The following is a 26,082-nucleotide window of genomic DNA, read 5'->3' on the forward strand; positions in this document are numbered from 1 at the left end:
AATAAAGATTCATGGTGTATTTTCAGTGATTTTTCTACTTATATAACAGACTCCGAAAAAAGGCTTCTTCCCATTGAATTGAAATTTTCTTTAAAATCATGCAGTTTTCCCAAAAATCTGAACTTAAACCAGCTTTTTTACTTCCCACATCAGCAGTTTAAGCGATAATTTTTCCCAAAATCAAAAGGCTAAGGCCTCTTCCCAATAAAGAGAGAGAAAACACTGATTTTTGTTTTAAAGATGTTTTTAAATGAAAAGATGTTTTTTTCTATTTTGTACATGCGATTTTGTCAATGACGATTATTATTTTCACTTGCCCAGTCGGACAAGTGCTTTTCAAAATAACTTGCCCGGACCAAACTTTTAGTTGTCCAGGGCAGTAGGACAACGGTGAACCGTTAATGTCGAGTCCTGTTTTCTAGCTTTGGAGTTCCAAGGCTTATTTTGAAAATCCTAGAGAGAACCCTGTTACACTGAATGAATTGGGAAACCATTTTGGAAAACTTGTTACTGACAAGAATTTGGGCTGGAGGCACTTGGAGACACATTCTTGGTTTTTGTTAAATTTCTTTACATATCTTTTATACCTTCTCTTTTCAGACATAAACATGGATAAACTACTACAACTTGAAAGTCCCTTGTTTTACAACGAGGTAGCCACTATAAACAAAAAAGTTTTTGAAAAAATACGTGCTCTTGAGGAATCCTTTTTAACTTGGATGGACGAAGTTTTGGAGGATGCTAGAAAAGTTTTTAATCAGTAAGAAAATTGTTACTTATGACATAAGAATTAGTGTTTTACTTGTAGTTGAAAGGTCATATATAATCACAAAAGATCTATGATATGTTGTATTGCTTCAATCTAAGAACTAGAGTCAAAGATTATCAAGAAAACCTGCTGCACTATCAAAAATTTAGTCATCTGGAACAAGTTTTCATTGCCTCATTGAGTTTGTGTTTCTCTTGTGTCAAATAAGATTAAAGAAAGTTTATTAATTAAAAAATTTGTATATACTAACCTTGACATATAAATTAAAAAATTTGTATAGAGTAATAATACTAACCTTGACTTATTTTTATCAGGTCAGATAATGTAGGTCTCTTGCCAAAGACTCCATCAGCGAAACGAAAGGGTAGACAAAAAAAGAAGTCTAACCAGACTTCACGTAGAAAGCTACAGGTTGAAGAAGATGAAGATGATTATGTAGCTCCACAAGAAAAAGAGTGAGTATGCTGGTTAAAGTATTAATTTAATATGATATTATTACAGAAAAATCTGATATTTGGCCTGGTGCATTTGTATGATAACTTAGAGAGATGTGTTTGATTGTTTTAGTTGTACTTTAGGTATATAAATTTAGTTATTTGAAGTCCACATCATTAATTAGTCTGTCTACTGTTGCAGAAACAAGACATTTTATTAAGGTTCTTTTTAATACAAGTTAGTGATGATGTTTAAAGGTAAGGTTTTAGAATTTTTTTTTTTAGATGTAATATTTAATTATAGGTATATATGACCAGTACACTACTTACTATGTTAAAGATGTACACAAACAATTCTGAATTATTTTCAGAAAACCTCAAGCATCAAAACTAACACGAAGCGTGTTCAAGCTGCTTGTCATCAGACACAGCGAAGGATTTTTGATATATAGAACATTCAAACTAAAGTTAGGTATGAGATAGGGTCTAGTTGCTTTAAAAATATATTCTACTGGAGATTTTATAGTATTTGAAGTTTAACAATTTCAATGATGTGTAATTTTTTTTATTGCCAAGTTTTTCCTATTCATCCCCAATACTCCTCTTTCGTGGAAGGTTCAGAAAGTTGCTGTACTCAGTTCAGTAGCTCTTTGTTTTAAGATCACTATATAGTCGTTAGTGAATATTTTAGTTCCTTTTGTTAAAGTTAATTTTCTTTATTATTGTTTTTACTGTTTATAGTTAACTTTCCTATTCATTGTTAGAGAACTCTGATATTAGGTGGGGATTATTGGATAATTTTTTCCATTCAGTGCGCACATTTTTTAAAAGCAGTTTACCAAAGGTTGTTGTTCTATCCATTCACTGATTTTTGTTTTATTAATGAACTAAAGCATTAAGTCATGTTTGCAGTATGTACAATTAAACTCAATCACTTGGGAAAACTCATTTTTGTGTAGAATCTTGGAATTCACAAATTCAATTTTGATGTAAATGTGCTACAATCAAAAGTCTGTCAATAATCTCTCATTTATTTTATAGTTGTATTAATGCGAATAGTTAAAGTTCTATTAAAATTACATTAAACATTTGGTATCATTGTTTGTAAATAGTCAAATATATTTAAGAAAATGCTAGATTGTAAGAATGTCAATAAATGTATTTTTTTTTCTTCAATTTTGAACAGCAATTGTTGAGAAATCCCCTACTGGTCAGGAAAACCAGAGCAAACATCCCAGGGATGCTACCTACGTCCCGTGCCACGAAATATCGAACACAGACAAGGAAAAACAAAGTCAGAACACAGTGCTTAAGTTATGAAACCAACGTGTATCATTAACTTCAACTGAGTAGAGCTACCTATTAAACACCCTGTATCTAGAACACAGAGATATAAAATACCCCAGCAGTGAAGATTTACTACGTTTCAGAATACTGCGAGACGGTGACTGAGACTTGGATTCAGTCAGCAAGCAAGACAATCAAACCTCCAACAAAAACAAGCGCTTCACCTAAATCAGTTACAAAAACGCCATCAGTCAAAGATTCTCTCGATGGAGCATCTCCGTCAACTAAAGAAAACAGCTTAATGACCTAATACATGAAATTTTAGTAGAGCCTGGGTTTAACCAGCTGAACGAAAACTTAAGGCCACCAGAGGCTTATTAGGTGAAGGATTAAGAATAAAAGTAACGAAATAAACAAGCTCCATACAATATTTAATTCAATGAAGTAAGAGAAATGTGCAATGCCAATGAAGAAAATTATTTAATAAGTCCTATGACCACAACAAATAAAAGGACATACTCCGCTTCACCTAGGAACAGTTTATCAGTAGAAACACCACCGTCTCAAAGAACACCCCAAAATGCAACCATATCTAAAAAAACTCCAGACACTGTTGTGAATACAAAGAAATTAAGTTCAGGGTCATCTATAGTGGATGACATTGAAGATGAACCAGATAGCCCAAGTGCAAGTGTAAACGGGTCTTTGAAAAAGAAACAGAATATGCGGTTGAGCAAGAGACTTTCTGTCAGTAAATCTCTAAAGACACTGCCTTCTATGACGAAGATACAGGCTTTACATGCAGAGGTAAAATTCATTATAATGTAACCTTTTGTCTATGTTTTTCATGTATCATAATATTTTTTATTTGCCCCTTGAAAGTGCTAACTTTTCAGGCTCACTGACCAGGACTTAACTTTAATTTGTGGATTTTCATTGAATTATTTACCTTTGTAAAATATCTGCATGGCTCTTTAATCTTTTAGTAAAGCACTGATTTATGAATTTGTTATGCATACAGAAGTTGACTTGTGAATTTTTTTTGGTTTTTAAAAGTAATTTACATGATATAAAGAAGAGATAATTGCTTATTGTGATTAATTGTTATGTTGTTTTTACAGCAACGGGAATCCAAACCAACTAGAGCAAGAACTCGACTGAGATTGAAAAAGAAAGAACAGAAACCAGAAGATGTAAGAAAGATGAGGAATTGTACTGTCATTCTTTGATCAGTGCTTTACTCGCTATTCGTTACTATATTTGCTTGTGGTTAAGATAATGGGCATTGATTGCCAGTACTGAGACATTCTGACCAGGCACAACTTAAGTATTTTGATTTAAATATCTTGAGTTACACTTGACTGTTCCAATGTAAAATTCATGAAACACAAATTTAGATTTAGGTATAGTATGACGTTTGTACTGCATTCATTTGGGAGTGAAGTAGTTATTTTCCTTGAAAGTTGGCATTAGACCTTTCCAGTGTTGGGGCAACAAAAACAATCAAAATACTCAACATTGTTATTTTAGTACAATAATTTAAATTAAACTTCTATTGAATTTCATCTGTGAAACACAGGGACTCATAATAAAATGTTTTCTCTTTTTATAGACGGAAAGTGGTCAGGAGACAGCCTCATCTGTTACATCAGATGATCAAATGGAGACTGATAGCCAGGAAGAGGAAAAAACATCCAGCTCTCCACAGAAAACAAGGTATTTTTCATTTATATTTGAAATATTGATACTTGGTTAAAGATAGTACTTTATTATCAGGGTCATCAGTATTTAGGTTGCATGTTGATATGACTGTGTCTGTCATTGGGTCATTTTTCACCTATCTTGCGGATAGTATTAGGCCTATCCGGCCAGTTCCTAATTGCAAACAATACAAAGTTTATATATTTTACCTAATCATAGAAATGTTACTTTCAAACTAGTGGAAAATCACACAAGAAAAACAACTTATCAATTCCTGTTATTCATTGCTAAGGTAACCTAGTCAATGTTTGCCCCAAATAAGTTACTAAAGCATCTCAGATAGTTATTAATTGCTAAGATACTTTTTCCAAATATATGTGGAAAATGTTGTTAAGTCAATGTTGTAAATCCTAGTTTTTGTTGGTTAAGAGAAAGACCAGCTGCTTCTCTCAGGGCTTCCGTTTATAGAAGTTTGGGAGTCATTTACTCCATGACTTTGGTTTGTGAGTTCAAAAATTTTAAACTTTTCCTTCTTTACTTATACAATGTGACTTCCAATATCAAGAGATTTTGCAGTTTCTGACTTCAAAATTTTGAAACTTTATAGATGCCCTGTTCTCTGTGTGTTAAGCAATATTAATACACTTGTTACTATATAAAGTAACAAAATTGCCTATGATTTCAACTGATTATGAGTGTCACGTGACCTATTATGAGTTTGCGGCCCGGGGCCGAGAACTAGTTATCAGCCCGCAGAACATGTGCACGTGCACAAACTGAAACAATGACGTCATATTTTACGTCATCAAACAGTTAACTGTAAAAGTGAAAGTAGGTTGTCAGCACGAATCGATTTATTTTTATTATGAGAGCTTAAGCGTATTTAGTACAAACACATTTTTGTTACTTTTGAAATTTGAAGAAATTCTTTCCGAAAAAAATGAAAATAAAACTTGCTTCTTGATTCTACTGCTCTGGACACACAAACAGTAAACATCTCTGTACAGAACAGTAGAAGAGTAGACAAGAATTTCAAGGAAAGAACTTCAAAGTCTATTAAATTTTGTTTTGATTTTTTTTAATGCTACTATTAGATCTACCAAGTGTATTAAAGACATTAATACACGTCAGCGTGGGGCCGGAAGGTGATAATCGGCCCTGAATGAATAATGACCCTCGGGCTAAAGCCCTCGGGTCCATTATTCATTTTGCGGGCCGATTATCACCTTCCGGCCCTCTCCTGCCGTGTATTAACCTCATAGTGTGTAACAGAGAAGATTTGTAGATCAACCATGTATTTGCTAAATATACAGTTTTGCAGGGCCGACAATATCAATTTCTGAGTTGCCAAGGTTGTACTTTTGTAGGTCAGGGCAAGTAAAATTCCGCATTTTACATGTGAAATTTCTGCTGCTAAAAGAAAAAAATCTAGTTTTTTTGCTAATAAACAATTCAAAGTTTTGTAAGTTACTTGGCTACGTACAAGTACAATTTTCTGAGATTTTGCCAGCCCTGCTTTTGTCTTATAAGTGGAATGATTCCATTAGGTAGCGTAATCAAATTTGTATGTATATGCAGGAAGACCAGAAGTCTAACTAGGAAAGAGGAGAATGATAAACAGATGTCTCGTAACTCTAGTCAGTCAAGGAAACATGAGTCTTCAGAATCTGACGACAACACAGAGCCTGAAGAGCCAATGCAAACACCACCTAAGGTTGTTAGGTCTACAAGAACAAAAACCCGACAGGCCCAAAATCAACAGGTTGATATAGTGTCTAGTAAAGATTCAGGTAATTGAATATATTAAATTTGAAGAACTTAAAGGACCCAAATTTTTGTTTGTTATATTTTTGTTCATGTGTAGCTATACATTAACAGAGCAACAGATAAGGTGCGTATTTGCGTATTTACGCAATTAATTTGATAAAATACGCAATTGATTTTTTAAGAATGCGTATCAAAACCCATTGAAAAAAATAAAATAATTGTCTTAAAAACCCGTGCGTATTGTCATTTTCACCACCGCAAAATTAATCTGTCGTTCGCTCGTAGTTTTGGACAAATTATATCGATATGCATGCTATCCGAATATTTCCGAATCAATGCTAACTAATCAACGGTCTCCGGTCTTCGATGGTCCCGGTCTCCAAAGACCGACTAAGCCATATCAATTAAGCTAAGACCGTCAATTTGTCTACTCAGGTCGACGGTCTTAAGAGACCGTTGATTTTGCGGAGACCGTCATTAAGTAGGTCCCAGCTGTATCAATAGACGCTTTGAAGGCAATATGGCGTCGTACAAAAGGGAAAATGATTTGAAACAAAACAGTCGTCAGTCAGAAAACGAACATGTTAAAAATATTTTGAAATATAACATGAGCATTTTATATAAAAAAATAAAACAATTGTGAAAAGTTCTAGTAAATTGTTTATTATATTTTCTTTATAAAACAGTTTTAATTTTATTGATATTGAAACCATAAAATTCATATCTTCATAATTGAATACCCAATTGATCTTGAAATCATAGGGTATCGAGTTTGGGAATACCCAATTAAATGGAGCCAATACCCAATTCCAAAGGAAATGATGGAGTAATACCCAATTCACTTTTAAAGCTTATCTGTTGCTCTGCATTAAATTTCATGAGCATTTGAATTTTAAAAAAAAAGAGTATTTATGTATCAATTGACACTTTGCTAATGTCATGGGTACAAGTATTCATGCGTTTGCCTGAAGTTCAGTTTTTTTCTTCTCTTAAAAGCACTATTTTCTGTATAAAACCAGTTGAATTAATGCTAAATTTAGGATTTTCAGGTTTTCTGATAATTTTAACTTGCACCCATGTAATGTTGTTTAAAAATTGGGAACATTTATAAATAAAACAGTCACCATCTTGTTTACTACCAGTGTTTTCATTTATATTGGAACAAACAGCTGTGCTAATTAAACCAACCAAATTGGCCAGAGGTCAAGGAGGATATTTTAAAAATCAGGCTAAAAATACAACAGAATAAAAAAGCATTTTAACCAATGATATTAATCGCCAATCTGTTAATAATGAAAACCCTGATGTTCTATATTTTACTCATCATATTGTTTTACCAATGACCTTTGATTAATTTTCCTCGACTAAATGATTCATTACTGGTTTGAAATGTTCTAACAGATTCACCAATTCCAGGTTTAGGAGGCAGTTCAAGTTCTGTGGATGGTGATGGGACACCACGTGTAACCAGATCTAAGATCCGTAAGCCTAAAGAGCAGATGGAGGTGACGGGGTCAGATAGTGCTATGGCTAGTCCAGCAGTTACTAGGGTCACACGGTAATTATTCTGTACTTTTAAACTTTGGATTTAATGATTTATTTTGGAAATTATCAGTGAATATAAATAAACTTGCATATGTATGTAATAATGAATTTGTTACTAGTATTTTATTATCCATTGGAATAATATGAAACAGTCCAGCTTTATCACATACAATTTTGAAAACCTGTTAAAGGAAAATATATCAATCAAAACATTACCAGTCAGCTAACTGGTACACTTTCAAAAATGATTTAAATTCTCACCATTAAACAAGTTTTGGTACGAAATATGAATAGTTTGTTTTGTAACAGTGATTTTCAACATGTTTTGTCATCAGGTCCAAATATTTCATTCAAATCTTGATATGAGCCGCGTCACGACAAATCCAACATAATGGGTTTGCGACCAGCATGGATCCAGACCAGCCTGTGCATCTGCGCAGTCTGATCAGGATCATGCTGTTCGCTTACAGACCATTTAACAAGTAGAGAAACTAATAGCGAACAACATGGATCCTGATCAGACTGCGCGGATGCGCAGGCTGGTCTGGATCCATGCTGGTCGCAAACCCATTATGTTGGTTTTGTCATGATGCGGCTCATATCTTAAACTTTGTAAAACTGTTAACATGAATTCAATTTGTTGTAAAAATTGTGGAATATACCGCTAACATTTTATCGCCACAGAACAAAGACTCGTAAACGTCAGCATGAAGAAGAGTCCGAAGCAGAACAGAGTCGACCTAAACGTTCATGCACATCTAATTCTTCAGTTGATACCGGGCATAATAAAATGTCAGCTGATGAGCAGTAAGTCAAGTCTTGTTGCTTCTTTCTGTTTTTGTATCTTGCAAGTTTTTTGTACCTACACTTTAGTGGCGGGCATTTAGATTTACCCTTGTCTGTCCATCCGTCCGTCCGTTCTCTTTTGTGTTGCACGTAACTCAAAAAGTATTTGACCTAGAGGCATGAAACTTTACAGGAATGTTGATCAGCATGTGTAGTTGTGCACCTGGGTATTTTCGTTTGGATTTTTTTAGTATTTTTAGAGTTATTGCCCTTGACTTAGTAAAATTTTGCAATTTTCAACTTGTGTCGCATGTAACTCAAAAAGTATTTGACCTAGAGTCATGAAACTTTACAGGAATGTTGATCAGCATGTGTAGTTGTACACCTGGGTATTTTTGTCTGGATTTATTTAGTATTTTTAGAGTTTTTGCCCTTGACTTAGAAATTTTTGCAATTTTCAACTTGTGTCGCATGTAACTCAAAAAGGATTTGACATAGAGTCATTAAGCCTTATGGGAAGGTTGCTCAGCATATTTAGCTTTGCACCTGGGGTTTCGCTTGTGGATTTAATCCAGTTTTTGTAGAGTTATTGCCCTTGACTTTAGTAAAAAACGTTTCATTATGTTTTGTTATTTGTTTCCTCGAGTGCTTGAGGTTAAATCACCCAACTTTTACAGGAATAATTGTATCAACATCAAAATTAAAGGAATAATGATTCATCACTGTGAAGCTTAGAATGGACCTGGGAGCTTTTGCTGTGGATTTTTTCAGTTTTGTTAGAGTTATTGCCCTTGTTACAGTAGTAAAATTTACAATTTTCCAACTTTTCATGCATACTCAAAAAAAGATTGCACTTGTAGGCCTGAAAGTTTACAAAAATGTTGCGTCAATGCATTTGTACTGTTTGCTTGTGGATTTAAAGCAGTATTTGTTAAAAATCTTGCCCTTTACTTAGTAAAAGATTTTTAGTTTTCAAAAAATATTTGACCTAGAGTCATAAGATTGACAGAACAGTGGGGCGGTGGGGGCACCCATGTCCTATGGACACATTTCTAGTTTTTTTTGTGTGTTTTGTTTTGTATCTCACAATTTTTGTTTGTTTTTCAGCACCTAGTGGTGTTATTCTTTAATGGTATATGTTATCCTTTTTTCAAACTACATTTTTTTCTTAAAATGTAAAATTCATAACAGCAATGTATTAAAAATAAGAGCTAACGGGGTGAATTTTCATTTTGTGATATATTGCACTTATAGTTGTATTTATCGTATATGTTGGTGTAAAATATGTTTCTATATTTAACCAGGTCAAGTGAAGATGAAGTTACCTCTCCTGTATGCCCGTCAAACAAGGTTGTTCGCCCAGTACCATCTTTCCTGAACTCTTTGAACAAGAACTCACACAATCCGATTCGGCCAGCCAACTTAAACACTGGTGGTTTAGTGAAATCATTCCTAGTAAGAAATAGTCCAGCGCCTAAACCCACACTTTCAGTAAGTACAATAGTCATGGTAACTCTTTAGGGGAAATTTATATCAGGTTACTTACTAAGTTCAATTTCACGAAGAGAGAAATTATATATGGTCCATATAATGGAGTGATAGTCTGGTGGTAACAATATCTTGCAAAAAAACGGAGAGATCATGAGTTTGGGCCCTACTTTACATGAGCATATTTTATCATATGGCACCAGCTCTGGTAAGTTACAGGAGACAAACTCCCAAGTTCAATTTTTGAGCTTGCATCTCCGTGAAGCTCATATAGATGAGTAATTGTGAAGAGTAAAATTAACCAGGAAATGGTTAACACAACCATTTTGTCATCAAAATATTAGTACTGTTAGTACATGTATATCATACAAATGAAGAAAGAATAAAGAAAGACTGATTGAAACGACTTCATGTGATAACATTCTTACATAATTAAAAAATAGCAATTCACAAACAAAAAATTGTTTTTCATCAAATTTTAGCAATTTTTTCTGTTAGTTGGCTCTGATAAAAGGAAAGGATCTTGACTGCTAAGGAGAGTTCTTCTCAAATGATTTCAATATTTAAAACTTCCATGAGAGATCTTATTCCTCCTGATGGATTGCCTAAATGAAAATGGTTCATCAACGATTCATTATTAGTTTGGGGATATCAAAATTGAAAAGTGTGTAAGCCAAAATGATAGTACAGAGTCTTGTTAGACTTTAGGAAAGTGCAAGCTGGCCTGACTCTACACTGATAGCAAAGACATATGACTGTTAAGGGGTAATACAATTAGGTATCATTTATTTACTGTATGTATTATGTTATAGACGGGTGATTTATAATTTTGCAGGAGATTCAGGCAAAGAGAAAACAAGAACTTGCAGAGAAAGAAAGAAAAGAAAGGGAACGATTAAAGAAACGAGAAGAGGAGCAAAGCAGGAAAATGGAAGAAATGAGAAAGTGAGAGACTGTTATAAACCTTAACCTTAATTTATGAATTGATATTTGTACGAATGAAGATTGTTTTCCCTTTATAATAATATTTGAAAGTATTGAAATCAGTTTAGAGCATATGTAAGATTTTTTTTTTTAAGTGGGTATATAGTTTTTGTTTTCGTCTGGCTCTAGATATGGATATACCTGTCTGCAAGACAATATGCTTTGCCAAAACTTTTATAAACTAACATCTTTCTGAATACTGTAATGTTTAAAACTAATTTCTAGATTAAAAAGTTCTTCATAACTTAATTTATCAATAGATTTAGGATAATGGCATTATTTTGTGTTTAATGAACAATGCTTTTTCTGAGCTTAACTGATGAAATACTGAAACTGTTTTGGATAAGGCTCACTTTTCCACTTGTCATACCAGTGTTAAATAGTCATTTTTAGAAACAAGAAGCTTACACTCTGATTTGATTGAATAAACATAGATTTATTAAGATTTTTCAACAATTTTACAGAAAGCGTGAGGAGAAAATGAAGAAAGTACAAGAAATGCGAGAGCAGCGACAGCGTCAAGAGAAAGAAAACCGTATGCAGATTGAGCGACGTCTGATGGAAAAACGTCAGCAGACGCAAAAACTACGTGAAGAGAAGATCAAGGAAGATAAAGAAAAACAAAAAATGAGGTAAATGTTGTATGAAGTTTACTTGTGTTTTAAATCATTAAGTAATAAGCTTCTATTACTAAGTGGTTATGGTATGTGACTATTCCTGGCCTTTAACTGTTTTGGGTTTGAGTACTTCCAGGATCTTCCAGAATCTGTCATTTGAGTAGGCCATCCAGCAAGCTGATGCAAGGCAGTTTATTCTGCAGTGTCAGCATGTGCTTGTGCTGAGAATCATACATAAAACTTCTCCTGAAGTCCTCCTGCATAAATAAAGCTGAAAAGTCACCTTAATGACCCCTGTTAAGTGTTAACAGTGTTATTTCGACCATAACCCTGAAAAAAGTGGGGGAGATGAGTGAGATTTTTGTGAAACATAAACATTTCAAGGTTGTTTTTTGCTGGGGTCTTTTTGGTGTTTTTTTTTTTAATTTTTGTCTTAATTTCTTTTTACAGATTACAAAAGATGGAGGAGGCTGAAGAGAGACGAAAACAAGATGAAGAAGAAAGACAGAAGAAGCTTCATGAGCAGGTATATAGAAATGTAATTGACAAAGTTTTGTACAACCCTTCATATGAGTAGCAATTTTTACAAATCTATGTGACTAGTATAGTCAAGCTTGCCTGTATACATGTGCAGTCTAACTGGACTATAAGTAATTGACTATTGGTAGTCTCTCTGTTTTAGTGCTTTGAATTATAATTTCCGCGATTTAACAATACTATAATACTGCAAGGTCTATATTTAAAGCTAGGCAAGTGCAACCAAAACTTAAACATTCACAGGATTTAGGATATATTTCTAATATTTTTGTCAGAGACTGCTACTATCTGCTTTTGAATGTAGATGGTATTTTTAGAAACTTACCTTCGATATCTTTTTTTTGACGGCAATTTAAGGAATATTTTAATATGATATGAAGTAAAATTTTAAGATTGTCAAATAGATTTCAATATTTCCAAGTGAATTCAATTAATTTGCTTTAAGTGAAATACTAATGGGACTTCTTTTTCATTCAGTTTGAAGTTGTATAATTTTTGGTAATTGTTTAAAGGAAAACTGGCATGTAATTGTGAAATCAACAGATCTTGGTTTGAAACTGTGAATGATTTCGATTGTCTTGAGTGGTGTTCAATATTAACTTGATAGCAATCACTGTTTTGAAGCGGCCTCTAATCAGTTATAGGACAACTATTTATATTTTATTACATGCATTTCGGTGGTTTATAGACAAATGTCAGTGAAATATAAACGCTGTTTCTCATTAATGGGAAGCAAATACAGGGAATAAAAATGCAAAACATGAATCAACATTCATTTTTATTATAACTCTTTAATTTAACAGGTCAAACATTGAACTAAACTATGCCAAAAAATCTTTTACAAATCATGTTTAGTTTTTCTGCAAAATATCTCAATAAAGATGACATACTTTTCCCTAATAATGAGGATAAATATCTTCGTTACTTCACACCAGCATTAATAAACTTAGCTAAATATAATCATATGGTTGATAATTGAATACGTTTTTATCACTAAACTTACTCAAAAGTACCTAGTAGATGTTATCAATAAAAAAAATGTCTGAAAGTGAGAAAAAATGTATTTTTTGCAGCAATCTCCCCTCTCCTTAAAAAACTGAACTGTCACAAAAATATAAAAAAACAAAAATATATGTTTTTCTTATTTACAAAATTATGCAAACATATAACTAAATTCGTTACTAATATGATTTTTATGTGCATATGGTTATATCAAAATCAGTTTTTCTATGTAATAATTTTATTAATGAATATTAAATATTGGATAGCTTATTTTCGTTAGTGGGTTAAATGTAACGAAAGTATCATTGAGACTTATTAAAATTTACGTGATATAAAATACATTAAAATCATCATGAAAATATTTCATATGCTGAAAAACAGTAAATAGGAATGCAAAAATCTAAGATTTATATATATATATATATGTACAATTTACAAATATTTGTAGAAAAACATTTCATGTATCTTTCACTATGTGTAATTAAGTGTGCAATACATGTAAAACTCTTACGAATATCAAATAATTGCCAGACCACCTATCATATACGTTTATAATTGCACCACTTATTTTTAAATAGTGTATTTCTTATTTAAAATCTATAGAAGTCATCAATGGAGATCAATAAAACATAACGTATAAAATATATGATACAGTAACTACTCAGTAACGAATGTATCAACTAATTATCTGTATATACATGGCATGTTAGAACCACATTGCATTTTAAGAATCCATGTTATGCACAATTTATTAAAATGTATATGCAAATCTAGAACATTTATTCAAAATACAATGCATATTTAGTTTTTCAAATGTCAAATTTTGAGATGTGGTAACGAATGTATCACTTTTAAAACACAAAAGCATGATCGATTTTTATGTGTCTCAAACACTGTCATTTACTTTTATCTTGTTGTAGTAATGTCACTTTTTATTTCTAACACTGCATGTCAAACAATGTTACTACCCTTTCGAGGTCAACTTCCCTCAACTTGAACATACGACAAGACTTTCCAGTTTTTAATGGTTCTTCTACTTTACATAATATATCGTCCTTATTAACCCACAACTCGTCACGTGACTTAGGCCATTTATGTAAACATTTTGCCTTTTCCATAAAATTAACTCTACAATCCTCATCAATTCGATCAATTTCCTCGACTTTTCCGATATACCAATCTCCTTCATATCTTGCTGCTACAAAATCTCCCACTGAAATGTCTTTGAAAACAGTATTTTCAACACTAACCATATCTTCTTGATCTGTAACGTTTACCTTACGTACATCTGTTCCTGCATGAATTCCGAAGTTTTCTACATTCCAATCAGAGCAAAAATTTTCTACAATGCAATTTTCACAGTAGCATGAAGTTGTCCTGGTCATGAAGTGTTCTTTGCATACAGATATAGCATGCAACTTCATCGTGTTTTTCACTGGTTTTATGCTTAGGTTTGAAAATTCATCAGCTTTTACTTTACATGCATCTTTACCAACGAATACAAATTTAACATCTCTCATGTTTGATTGTAATGCCCAAGCATAAAAGTCATGAGCATCTTGAATCGTTGCATTTCCTTGACGAATGGCTTCATCAGCTAACCGCTTCGTAGTACCTCCCAGTCCATCACAAGCACTTTTGCCGTGCCCGGCCTCAAAATAATTCCACTGCGCAGTGCAGCCGTATAAAGCCTCATGTTTAGAAAGTATATTGAATATGAATCTGTTTCTATATTGACTTGAAGGACTATCAGTCCAGTAGTGTAACTTTTGAAGCTCGGGATCAATTTTCTTCAATTCTGGTATAATTGCATCAATAAATGCATATACTGTACTTGCTGAGTGTGCCATTTCATCTGAAACTATAACCATACTTTTATGCTTCAATTCACCATCACTTTTAAAATAAGCCACTACTGGATGGAGAGTAACAGAGCTCTGATTCCAATATGCTGTTTGCACTTCATCTAAAGATCTACATGAAAAATTCTCTGCGAAATCCATTTGCACTATCATATGATGCTCTTTCAGTGTTTCTTTGTTTACTTTAAGTTGTTGAAATTGAGCTCTAAGTCGCTGAACGTGGCTTGAAAACTCACCTACTTCTTGAGTTACTTTCTCTTTAAATACTGTTATATTTGTTTCCTGCTCAATCACTTTCATTTTCTTTTGCTTGTTTTCTAATTCAACCCTTTTCCATATTTTGAATAAGACAGTATCTGATTCAATACATTTAAATAGATCATCAAGGTTATTTTCATGCACTAGTATGTTTTCTGGATTTTCACTAATCTTTACTCCATTTTTTCTCAGAGCCTGAACCTTGAAAGCCATATTTTGATGCCGTAAACACTGACATGCATTTCGCGATATATATTTTGCTAATAGAATATGCTTTGGTCTCAACCTGCAAAATGTTGCAAATGACACTTGAATATCTGGATATTCTGCTTTAAATTTCTGGAACAGATTTCTCAAATAGTCAGTAAGAACCAATGTTTGATGCTTTGTACCTGCCAATGATTTTTTAACATCACTCTTTCCTGGCTGTGTCCTGCTGTTATCCTCACGTGAAAGAAATTCAATTACCCTGTCTTCCATTTTCCGTGATATACAAGAACGTCTTTCTTTTGTATATGTTATGTCCTTCGATTGGCAGCGGCTCAATGATGACCTACTCAAACCAGTTTCTTGACTTATAACATTGATACATCGGTATTTCCTTGCAACTTTCCCGGCAATTAACTTGTGTAATATTTTTCTTTTCTTTGTTGAGGTATTGTTTTTGGCCAACTTAAATTCATTCAAAAGTACATTTGCAAATAACAGTTTCCGTTTCACTATCCTTTGTTTGCTTGGCGATAGCTGCAATTTTGATAATTCACATTCAGTTTTGTGCCCAGGGGAATCTGTACTTTTTTGTGTAGCCTTCATTTTCTTTGTCAGTCTTTCTATTTGTTTTCTTTTGCATGCTAACCTTTTCTGTAATTTTAACTGTTCTTCTCTTAAACCTTTGATAGTACGGTGTGCTCTTGCTAGGGCACGAGCTCTAGCTTTTTTGGGTCCATTTGATTTTGATGTCATTGGCAAACAGGGTAGTCTAACAATAAGGCGTTCTTTACTGGAATCTTCAGGACTGACAATAGTGCTAGAATAGCCACTGGTGCATTCGTTTTCTGTATCTTCATGTGCATGCTGTAAATTTAACCGATCCCGCATACGCTGTCGACATAATCTATTTCTTATCTTATTTTTCTGGTTACGTTCTTTCCTCTTTTTTTCACTTAGCTGGGATGATGATACATAACTTGCCCTCATTCTGTCTCGTTCCCTTCTATTATATTCTTCTCCTAGCTTTTCTTTTAATCTTTTCCTATAATCTCTTTGAATTTCAGCACGTGACTTGCCCATTCTGAAGATAGAAAAATGAATTAAGTCTATGTAACGAAGATCTGATACTTTCGTTACCTCTCATTCAAGTGTGTAAATGCAAATATTTTCTTCAAGATACCTAATCCAAATTCATGTAGATCATTTATTGAATAAAGCGTTCAATTTGTTGTAAAACTGAGATTAAAATAAATATGATACAAAAAAATTAGGCATTTTAGCTATTTCAAGCCGACATGAATGTCACTATTGATAAAGTATGGAGTTATTTTTTTTTTACTTTTTAAGTGTAAATATGTTAAAACTTAAAAAATAATATATATAATTCCTTAACAAAGATTAGCATTGTAAACATTCCATATTTTTTTGTGTGCAGATAAAAAACATGAAGTATTGCAGAATTAAAATAACTGATACATTCGTTACCATATAGTAACGAAAGTATCAACCATTTATTCTATTTATTTAAAGAATATACACAAGTTTAAAAAGATACAAAGAATACTTTTATAAAAAATGAAATAAAATCAACATTTTTCAGTGATAAAAATAAATATTTACTTACCTTTATAGCGATGAATTAACTTGAAATATTACCAGGCAAAAGCATCAAACACGCTCGATGATACTCTTTTCTTAGAAATGGCGCTCGTAAGAAAACAAAACGTCATAATGTTAATGACGTAATTTCCTATTCAAACAATCAATACATCGAAATAAAAATTATGCTATGCGTAATAAGTGTGATGATAATCACGAAGGTATCAGTAACGAATGTATCAAAATCAGTCTCTACTCTAGAAAATAAGCAATTGATTTAATGTAATTAGCTGTTAAATTGTTATAAATTTTTCCTTGCTTCAGCAACTGATAATACTTTAAAAACATTTTTGCTATCATTATGTATTTACTGTATTGATGCTGGTAACGAATGTATTATCTAATTTATAACTTATTCATGTCATATTGTTTCGATGCAGGAACTTCATGTTTTTACATTATTTATCAGCATCCTTTTAATTTTTGTATTGAATAAACACTGTATAACTAATTGAAACTGAAGAAAACAATTCATGAAGCATTGGGTAGTTTTAATGAGCATTTGATTCAAGTGGTAACGAATGTATCAAAGAAGGTGTGACATCAAAACAGTATGCAAAATAAACGATATTTTGATACGCAATTTGCATGAAACGTTATAAAGTTATATAATGAATAATATAATACTAATAATAAAACACAGTGACATAAAATTACGTTTACATATCTGTGTACCTCATTTAAAAGCCTTAAAATCAAATTGTGACAGGTAACGAAAGTATCATTTCTATAATTTGATTTGAATTGTAGAAAATATAAGCGCTCAAAGATTACAATAACTGTTATATAACTGATGATCATCAAGTTGAAAAATATCTGAGCAAATGTTTTTTTGTTTTGAATTTGGCATAAAATAATAAATTAAGTGTGACATGCATTGAATCTCATTATTGAGAAACAGCGTAAAACTGATATTTCCCTGTATGAAACAGTGAAATTATCAATTTGATATTTTTTACTGTTTTGGATTTCAGCTCCTTACATTGTTTCTGTAACAAAATCGCCCCTTTGACGGTAGCAATCAAAGGCTAGACCTTGTTGCAAATATCATTTTAATTAAAAAAAGTTCCTCATTTACTTGAAGCCGAGTTAATAAAACACAACAGAAGGACAAAGTCTTCTACTATAATTTTATTTTCACAAACATTCATATTTCCATTTACACAAAATATCCTAAAAACTCATACTAATCTTTTACCAAATTCTCTGATTAACTCCTGACCAACTCTAACTAACCCTAACTAACTCTCAACTCCTTCCAACTAATCCCAACTAATCTCCCCCTCTTTCTCTGTTCAGCCCTTATATATGAGAGCCCTGCCGGAAAAACAATAGAGACGGCAGACGGCAGCCTCCTTGATACCGAAAGAGATTAGATACAAAAGTAGATAAAATGATTCACAGGCCATCTACTGTGAAGTGAGAGGCCATTTACTGTAAAGCACTAAATCTTCCTAAGCAAATAAATTTCATATTACTTTGCATAAAAATCATATCAATTTCTTTAAAGATCCTGTAACACATTATTTTTATGGTTTTATATACAAATTATGATGCTCAAATTAAGATTTATCGATATTGTAAGTTTCAAAAAACATTATTTATAAAGATATTACCGAATTTAATATTTCATGTAAATAAAGGGAGGTAATTAGAATTTAGTTTTCTATAAATTCTAAGTCAATTTTTCCAATAAGAAATGAATGCATATAATTTAATGATTACCTTAAATATGTACAAATATTTGCAATACATATTTTACATATTCTTCCATGTTTGAAAATTGACAAATTTGCATAATTACATACATATATAATTCAATGAAGAGTGGTATGCAATCTCAATTACAAAACATACAGGATCTTTAACAGAATAGAAAGAAATTGTAACATTTCAGTGAAATACCTGTGTACATTGTACTGGAAACCAACTTAATGATGTGACATTGTATATGTTACGTTTTATTATTATTTGGCGGGATTTTCATTTAGTATTAGGTTAAAATGTCTGTTTAAACGTTTCTTTTCATACAATAAAAAGAAAGTTTTGTTTTGTGTAAGATCAAAATATATTTCACCATGTGAACACCAAAAGTTCATATTTCACTTGTGGCTGCGCCACTCGTGAAATATACCTTTTGGTGCTCACTCAGTGAAATAATTCCGATCTTACACTGAACCAAACATATATCCTCTATTTAATTGATGAAGTTTCAAGCAGAAAAAATTAAAACATTACCATATAATTTTCTTTTAGATAGAGCAGGAGAAATTTCATGAAGAGATGTTGCAGAGAAAGAAGGAGTTTGAGGAACAGGAGAGACAGCAGAAGATAGAAGAGGAAAAGAAGCGAGCCGCTGAACGACAACTGGAGGCCGAGAAAGAACGAGAGAAGGAAAAACTTCGTCTCTTGAAGATTGAAGAGGAGAAAAAGAAAGAGTGGCAAAAGAAAAAAGAAGAAAGGTTTTTACCTGTTTTTATTTCATTCTCTATCTGAGAATCATGTCCATGAAGAAGGAAATAATATAGAAATGATTGATACTTTCTCATATGATACCATTATTCTAACATGATTTAGAACTAAATACTTGAATGATGAAATAAGATGATGTGTAATGTTAGGATAAGTATTGAGATTTGTGTTTTTAATGTAACTGGTTTGTAATTTGATTTTAAAGTATCTTAAAACAGTCTTTGTAACAGATCATAATGTTAAAGAGCTGACTAAGAAAGCCATTGATATTCCCCACTTTCGTCTTTGTATCAAATGGTAAAATTTATTCTAGGGAAAGACTGGCTGCACAAGAACGGGCAGAAAAAGAGAAACTTGACTTGGAGAAGAAGAAAGAACGGGAAATACAGCTGAAAAAAGAAATGGAGAAAATACGAGAACAGGTAATGTTCACAAGTGATATGCAGTTGTCATGCTATGTTTGAAGGCTTTTTTAACATGTCTGTATATCTGATTTTTCAATACCAGGACTGTGTATAATTGTAAGGCAAATTGTAAGACATTACATACTGCAATATGGAAGAGCAGTTCACATGTCCGTTTGCAAAAATCTGTACTTTCTGAAGTGATAATATTGATATTGGTTATAATCAGTCTAATTAAGCTTCATTACTCACAAGCCACTAAGTTAAACACTGCAAAAAATATGCTTTATGAGTTTTTAGGTCCCTTTACAAAAAGAAAAAAAATACTCCATTAAAATAATAGTAAAAAATCTAAAAATATGTTTATTATTAACCAGATAAAACTTTGCTGAGAAAAAACCCAGTTGCTTAGATTAAAACATTGCCTTGCCAATTTTGTTTTGCAGGAGAGGATTCGATTGGCAGAACAGGAGAGAATCAAGGCCCAACAGCGTAAACAAGACGAGGAGATCAAGAAGATGGTTCATAAACACAATGCACAAGTACAGCAGGGTAAACTGCCAAAACCTAATATGAACAAAACGCACTCTCTCGAGGAAGCCACTGTCCAGCAAAACTCCAGCGTTAACAATGACTCGTAAGTTTACCTAGATTTCAATTAGTTAGTTTATACAAATCTATTTTAGTTTGATTGTGTTGGAAGCTATAAGCTTATAAAAACACTATGAAATCCATTCCTGGAACCAACCAATGCTAAGCAATGAACATAAAGTTTCTTGCTCAAGGAAACAACAGCTTGCCCCCGACAGGGTTTGAACCCAGGCAATCAGCAATCCTTAAATTACTAGTCAGACGTGTTAACCTTTAGATTTGAAACAGAGAAAATTAAGGTTACTCGTAATTGTTTTAACCCTTCAGTAAAAGATTTAAAACCAACTCTTAAATCTTGGAAGTTTCAAGGTAAAGCTGGTACTAGTATTAATTAACATGTACATGTATATTTCAGGTATGAAATGACACCAAAGAGGGTACCAATGGCATCCACGACAGAGAATTACGGTATCGATGATCTCAACTCTGGTGATGAAACTGATGATGATGAATGTCCAAGAAAGAAAATACCAGACTGGGCTCAGGGTAGGTTTTTCCATGAGGAATAAGAAAAATAATTTAAGTTTGAAATTTTAATCAAAATTGTTCAGACATTGATTTAGCTGTGTATAAACCATTTTGTGTTAATGTTATTGTTTAGGTAATGTTATTTCGCTGGGGAGATTTCACAAAAAAATGATAGTATTATATTAATATTTTGTTCTGTGGACAAATGGGGATTGCAGAAGATATTTTGTGTTTATATTTTGATCTTTAGACAAATTGGAATAGCATAAAAAATGTCATTAATGCTTTAATGCATACCTGTAAAATGGAAGTTAAACTTTACTTTGTCAACAGTACAGTCCTGCTGTAGTACAGATTTTATTATTCTTGCATATCAAACTGGTGTTCCCGTTAGTTTTACCCATGCCGCGAATTTCATCTGGTTGAGGGGTTATGTGTCGATTGTTTAGTTATGCCATTGTTCAAAGCTTGTTTTCATAAACAATGATTGTTCTATTTTAGGCTCTCAGTTGAAGACATTGTTGATAAAGCAACATTATCATCCGCCAAATCTGGACGATCTTTTTGATGTGATAGAAGCACCAGATCTTAACGTTCTTTTTGAGAAAAAGAAGGCACGTTTTAATAAGAGAACAAGCTCCGCCCACTGGGATTCTCCAATTCTTAAACCTGGTTTGTTGGGACGAGTGTGAGAGAATGTTAGAGACAAAAAGTAAAAGAGTAAAATGACGAAACTTCTGTGGAAGTAAGAAAAACAATCTTGTCACATTGTGGGGGACATAAATTGAAAGTGATTATAATATTTAAACCAAGAATTGTGTTATTATGATAGACGACAGAATTCTGTTTGGTTCAAGGAAAAATGGAAGTAATAACGAATATTGGTAAGTTACGGCACCTTGTTATATGGCTATATATAGTGCACATGAAATGGAAGAAAAAAGCATTGATGAACAAGAAGTGCCAGTGTAGAATGAAATGATATTATATACAGACTTCCTAGAGTGAAATATGACGGTAGAGGAAAGTGCTATTGAGTGAAGGAAAAAAAATTGAGAGTGAAGAATTGATGCGTGCAGAAGCAAAAGTATCCTGTGAGTTGTATCTATGTGTTAATACTGTAAGTGAAAACTGCTGAGTGCGATAACTTCAAATTTATGTGTTATGAACATTTTTTCTGTGAAAATTTCATTGCTTTTAACTTTGAAAATATATTTTTGCAACATAATTGTGTTAAAAAGTAATTTACCATTGTATACAAATTTTGTTTTTATACTGGAATTTTTTTTAAACTCTTAAATTGTAAATAAAACTATTAAAACATTAAATGATTATCCCCCTTGCCTTTTTATACAACAATATTTTTTCAGTTATTTAATGACAAGTCTTACATGCAATAATGTACACCAGTTCTTTGAGAATATTCAATCTATATTAAGAAAAGAAAGAAAGAAATTTTTATCTAAGAAAAATATAAGATTTTTGTTTTATTCAAATGAGCCGCGTCACGACAAAACCAACATAGTGCGTTTGCGACCAGCATGGATCCTGATCAGACTGCGCGATTGCGCAGGCTGGTCTGGATCCATGCTGGTCACAAACCCATTATGTTGGTTCTGTCGTGATGCGGCTCAAATGATTCATGTGAAGCTATCAGACCTAACTAAGTGAACCCAGCTAGCTCGTGGAACGTTGATTGTTCTACTATGGTGCCAGCTCCTACCTGAAATAATGCACAGAATGGCGTGTATCATCCTCCATGAGTAAAGCTGGAAAGTCGATGTTCAGTCAAACCATTACTGTGCCAATGTAACTTAAAACACCCTGACAACAGAAAAGATTGTCACTTTTGTCTCAACTTTGTGCATTTATATTAAAATTAATAACATATTTATTTTGATATCTGACCAATGTATGCTTTATTCAACTTTATAAATTATTTGTGTTTATTTTCAGAATTGTGTTGTAACATATGTAAGGGGCTATTAACCATTGAAATTGTATATCTTTTTTTTGTGAATATTAATTTGCAGTTTAGTAGGTCTGGTACATGTTTTTTGCGGAAAATATGTCTAATTATTTTAATGAGAAGCAATGTTTTTCCTTTATGCCACAAGACTAATCGGTAGATAGATTATCAAAATGGAGCACAAATTGAATTAGAATTAAAATTATATTTGATGATTATATGATATTTATGTATGGTAATTAAATTTTGATATATATTAAATAAAGCTCAGTAAAATGATAACCAAATTATTTTCTTACATTAAAATTTATTAAGAATAGATCAGTAAGTTGCAAAATAACTATCTTATCCATGTAAATGCGTCTTATAATACTTTGATACTTTTAAAGTTATTTTTGGATATTTTTTGCCCACTATGTACATATTTGGTTCATAGCCTCAATAATTTATGTTTGCAAGTGTGCTTGATTTCATCTTTGTTTAGATACTCTACTGAAAAAGTGACGTAGATTCAAACTGTCTCAACTGTCACTGTCCGTGAAACCTTGAAATTTTTCAGAAAAATTGATTCCAAATTTGTGATGTTATTTTATTGATTTTTAGCTCGACTTTTCTATGAAAAGGGGAGCTATCCTACTCGCCCCGGCGTCGGCGTCGGCGTCACACCTTGGTTAAGTTTTTCGTACCACCCCACTTTATTTCAGAAGTATTACAAGTATGGCTTTGAAACTTACCATACTTGTTCACCATCATAACCTCCATCTACAGACAAGAGTACATAACTCTGTCAAGGTTTTTGACAGAATTATGGCCCTTTTTTGACTTAGAAAGTGTATTGAGCTTGGTTAAGTTTTTTGTACCACCTCACTTTATTTCAAAACCATTGGAGGTATTGCTTTGAAACTGACCATACTTGTTTACCATCACGACCTTCATCAACAGACAAGAGGACATAACTCTGTCAAGGTTTTTGACAGAATTATGCCCCTTTTTGACTTAGAAAATACATTGAATATGGGTAAAATCCACTTATTGCCTTAACCCTTTGAGATATTGCTTTGAAACTTTTAATGCTATTTCACATCATTACCCCCATCTGTACGCAAGAGAAGGTAACTCTGTCAAGGATTTGTTTTAAAAATTAAGGCCTTTTATCGACTTAGAATCTTGGTTAAGTTTTTAGTACCAGTCCACTTTTTGACTGAACTGTTTGAGATATTAATTTGAAAGTTGGAATACTTGTTTACAATCATGATTCCCAAACATGTCCAGGAGAAGGTAATTCTGTCAAAGATTTTATTTGAATTATGGCCCTTAACTGTCAATGTTTTGTATTATAGGCAAGCAGTGTTCAAGGGTATCACACAATTCAGTAAAATAATTCTTCACTAAATATCTTAATGCTCATGGCCATTGTTCACTTTAAAAATACAGAGATTCTTGTATTGCCTTTTACTGCAAAAACTTTTTTTATTGGCAAGCAATAAAAAAGTCGAGCGCGCTGTCTTACGGACAGCTCTTGTTAATCACTGTCATAGGATGATATTTGATTTGTATTCTTCCCCACCATTCTTTTTCTCTTTCTTCACTCTTTTCTCACTTTTCATGTTTTAACTTCATATACCTATTTTCTCTAGTCGTACACTGTACAATTTTTTTGCGATTTTGCATTTTAAATCTAACTGTTACCACTATATAGAAACTTATCTCTGTCTAGATCTTTTTAAAATCTCTGTAAGTGATTTAGAATTAAATTGAAATTAGTAGCCTAATGATGTTGTAGCCCCTTATCTGTCTTTTTCTGTCTTACTTAGTCTTGGCCCTACATGTATTTTAGAAATTTACGTCTTTGTAAACAACTGTAAAATAACTGATCTCAATTCACAGCTGATTTTGAAATTGACCAATCAAAAAGTTTCGTTATCGGTAGCTTTTTATTACCCTTCTTTTGATTGGTTGCTTAGATTTTGAAATTTACCAATCATATAGTTTTATTATTTGACTGGTTCTTTCTATTTCTAACCTTTTCCTTATTTACATGTTTGATGATAAAAATCTTCAACTTCTATTTGAACAGCTTCACTGTATAGAGTTTAAATTTATTTATAGTTTTAGTTGGTCACTTATGTAATCATTATACTACAAATGAGCCGTGTCACAACAAAACCAACATAGTGCGTTTTGCGACCAGCATGGATCCAGACCAGCCTGCGCAGTCTGATCAGGATCCATGCTGTTCGCTATCAGTTTCTCTACTTGTAATAGAGTTGGTTAGCGAACAGCATGGATCCTGATCAGACTGCGCGGATGCGCAGGCTGGTCTGGATCCATGCTGGTCGCAAACGCACTATGTTGGTTTTGTCGTGACAGGGCTCAAATGTTCATATCAGTTAGACAGAATATAGTGTTTTGTTTTTGTTTTTCTCTAAATTGAATGAATGTAAACATAAAATTAAGCAGCAAAACTTATTTTGCTAAAATAAAATAATATAAATTAACAGTGATTTGTTGTTTTATAATATAATTCATAGTTCATCTAACACTTAACATGGTAACTTGTGCAGGCCATGATCAGCTGGCACTTATGCCACCTTTCATCATGAATTATTGAACTACTTTTTCGCTATTCATTTGGTAGTTATTTTTAAATTTCCTTGAATAATGAGTGGTATAGTTAGAGATATGGACAAGTCCATTTAAGACATATAGTTGTGTTACGGTTAGGTGTAAGGGGGTTAGAAGAGTTCTTGAATGAGCATAACAATAGTTTTTCTACAGATTAGTACAGGTTGATTCTTCCACTGCTGATTTTATGTAGAGAAGTTGACGGTTTCTTGTGGAAAACAGAAAAAACTGATGGGTCAGTAGGTAGTGATGATGTATTTAAGACATGTAAGTTCTACATCTGAGCCATTCCTGGATTTTAGACAGAGAACCCTCTTATTACCTCCCTAGAACATTTGAAATCTTAAAAGAGCTCCACTGAGGTCCAAAAGTGTTGAAAAAAACTTAAAACGTATGAAACTCTTGCATACGTGAAGTAATAATGCAAATAACACTCGGAATTACATCTGAAACAGATTCTTAATCCGACTTTTGCGTACCTGACCGTGTGGTTAAGGTTGTTGCTCACCGCTGTGGGTTTGGGTTCAAATTCCGACTCTGATGTGCAGAAGCTATCCAGCTAGCTGACGGAACGTCGGTTGTTCTAT

General features: G+C 32.7%; 2 protein-coding genes across 3 annotated transcripts; both read left to right on the forward strand.

The window, feature by feature from the left end:
• The first annotated feature begins 564 nt into the window (after positions 1–564).
• LOC132744163 (inner centromere protein A-like) lies at positions 565–2,800 on the forward strand. Its single transcript, XM_060732779.1, has 4 exons — positions 565–760; positions 1,084–1,224; positions 1,575–1,675; positions 2,634–2,800. Exons 1-4 carry the CDS (start codon positions 609–611, stop codon positions 2,798–2,800), a joined length of 561 nt encoding a protein of 186 aa, XP_060588762.1. The 5' UTR covers positions 565–608.
• A 156-nt stretch (positions 2,801–2,956) lies between these two features.
• LOC132744164 (inner centromere protein-like) lies at positions 2,957–25,368 on the forward strand. Of its 2 annotated transcripts, none has more exons than XM_060732781.1 (15): positions 2,957–3,297; positions 3,612–3,683; positions 4,103–4,206; positions 5,770–5,981; positions 7,360–7,516; positions 8,188–8,310; positions 9,594–9,780; positions 10,613–10,722; positions 11,226–11,393; positions 11,829–11,904; positions 19,163–19,368; positions 19,692–19,800; positions 20,229–20,419; positions 20,789–20,919; positions 21,403–25,368. In XM_060732781.1, the coding sequence occupies exons 1-15, from the start codon at positions 2,983–2,985 to the stop codon at positions 21,591–21,593; spliced, it is 2,352 nt and encodes a 783-aa protein (XP_060588764.1). In that variant the 5' UTR covers positions 2,957–2,982; the 3' UTR covers positions 21,594–25,368. The 2 variants fall into 2 exon arrangements, with proteins under 2 accessions (XP_060588764.1, XP_060588765.1); XM_060732782.1 differs by having other exon boundaries at positions 7,375–7,516.
• The last annotated feature ends 714 nt before the right edge of the window (positions 25,369–26,082 follow it).

The sequence above is a fragment of the Ruditapes philippinarum genome, unplaced genomic scaffold (assembly GCF_026571515.1).
Source record: "Ruditapes philippinarum isolate M1 unplaced genomic scaffold, ASM2657151v2 ctg4166_1_1_1_1, whole genome shotgun sequence".
Lineage (NCBI taxonomy): Eukaryota > Metazoa > Mollusca > Bivalvia > Venerida > Veneridae > Ruditapes > Ruditapes philippinarum.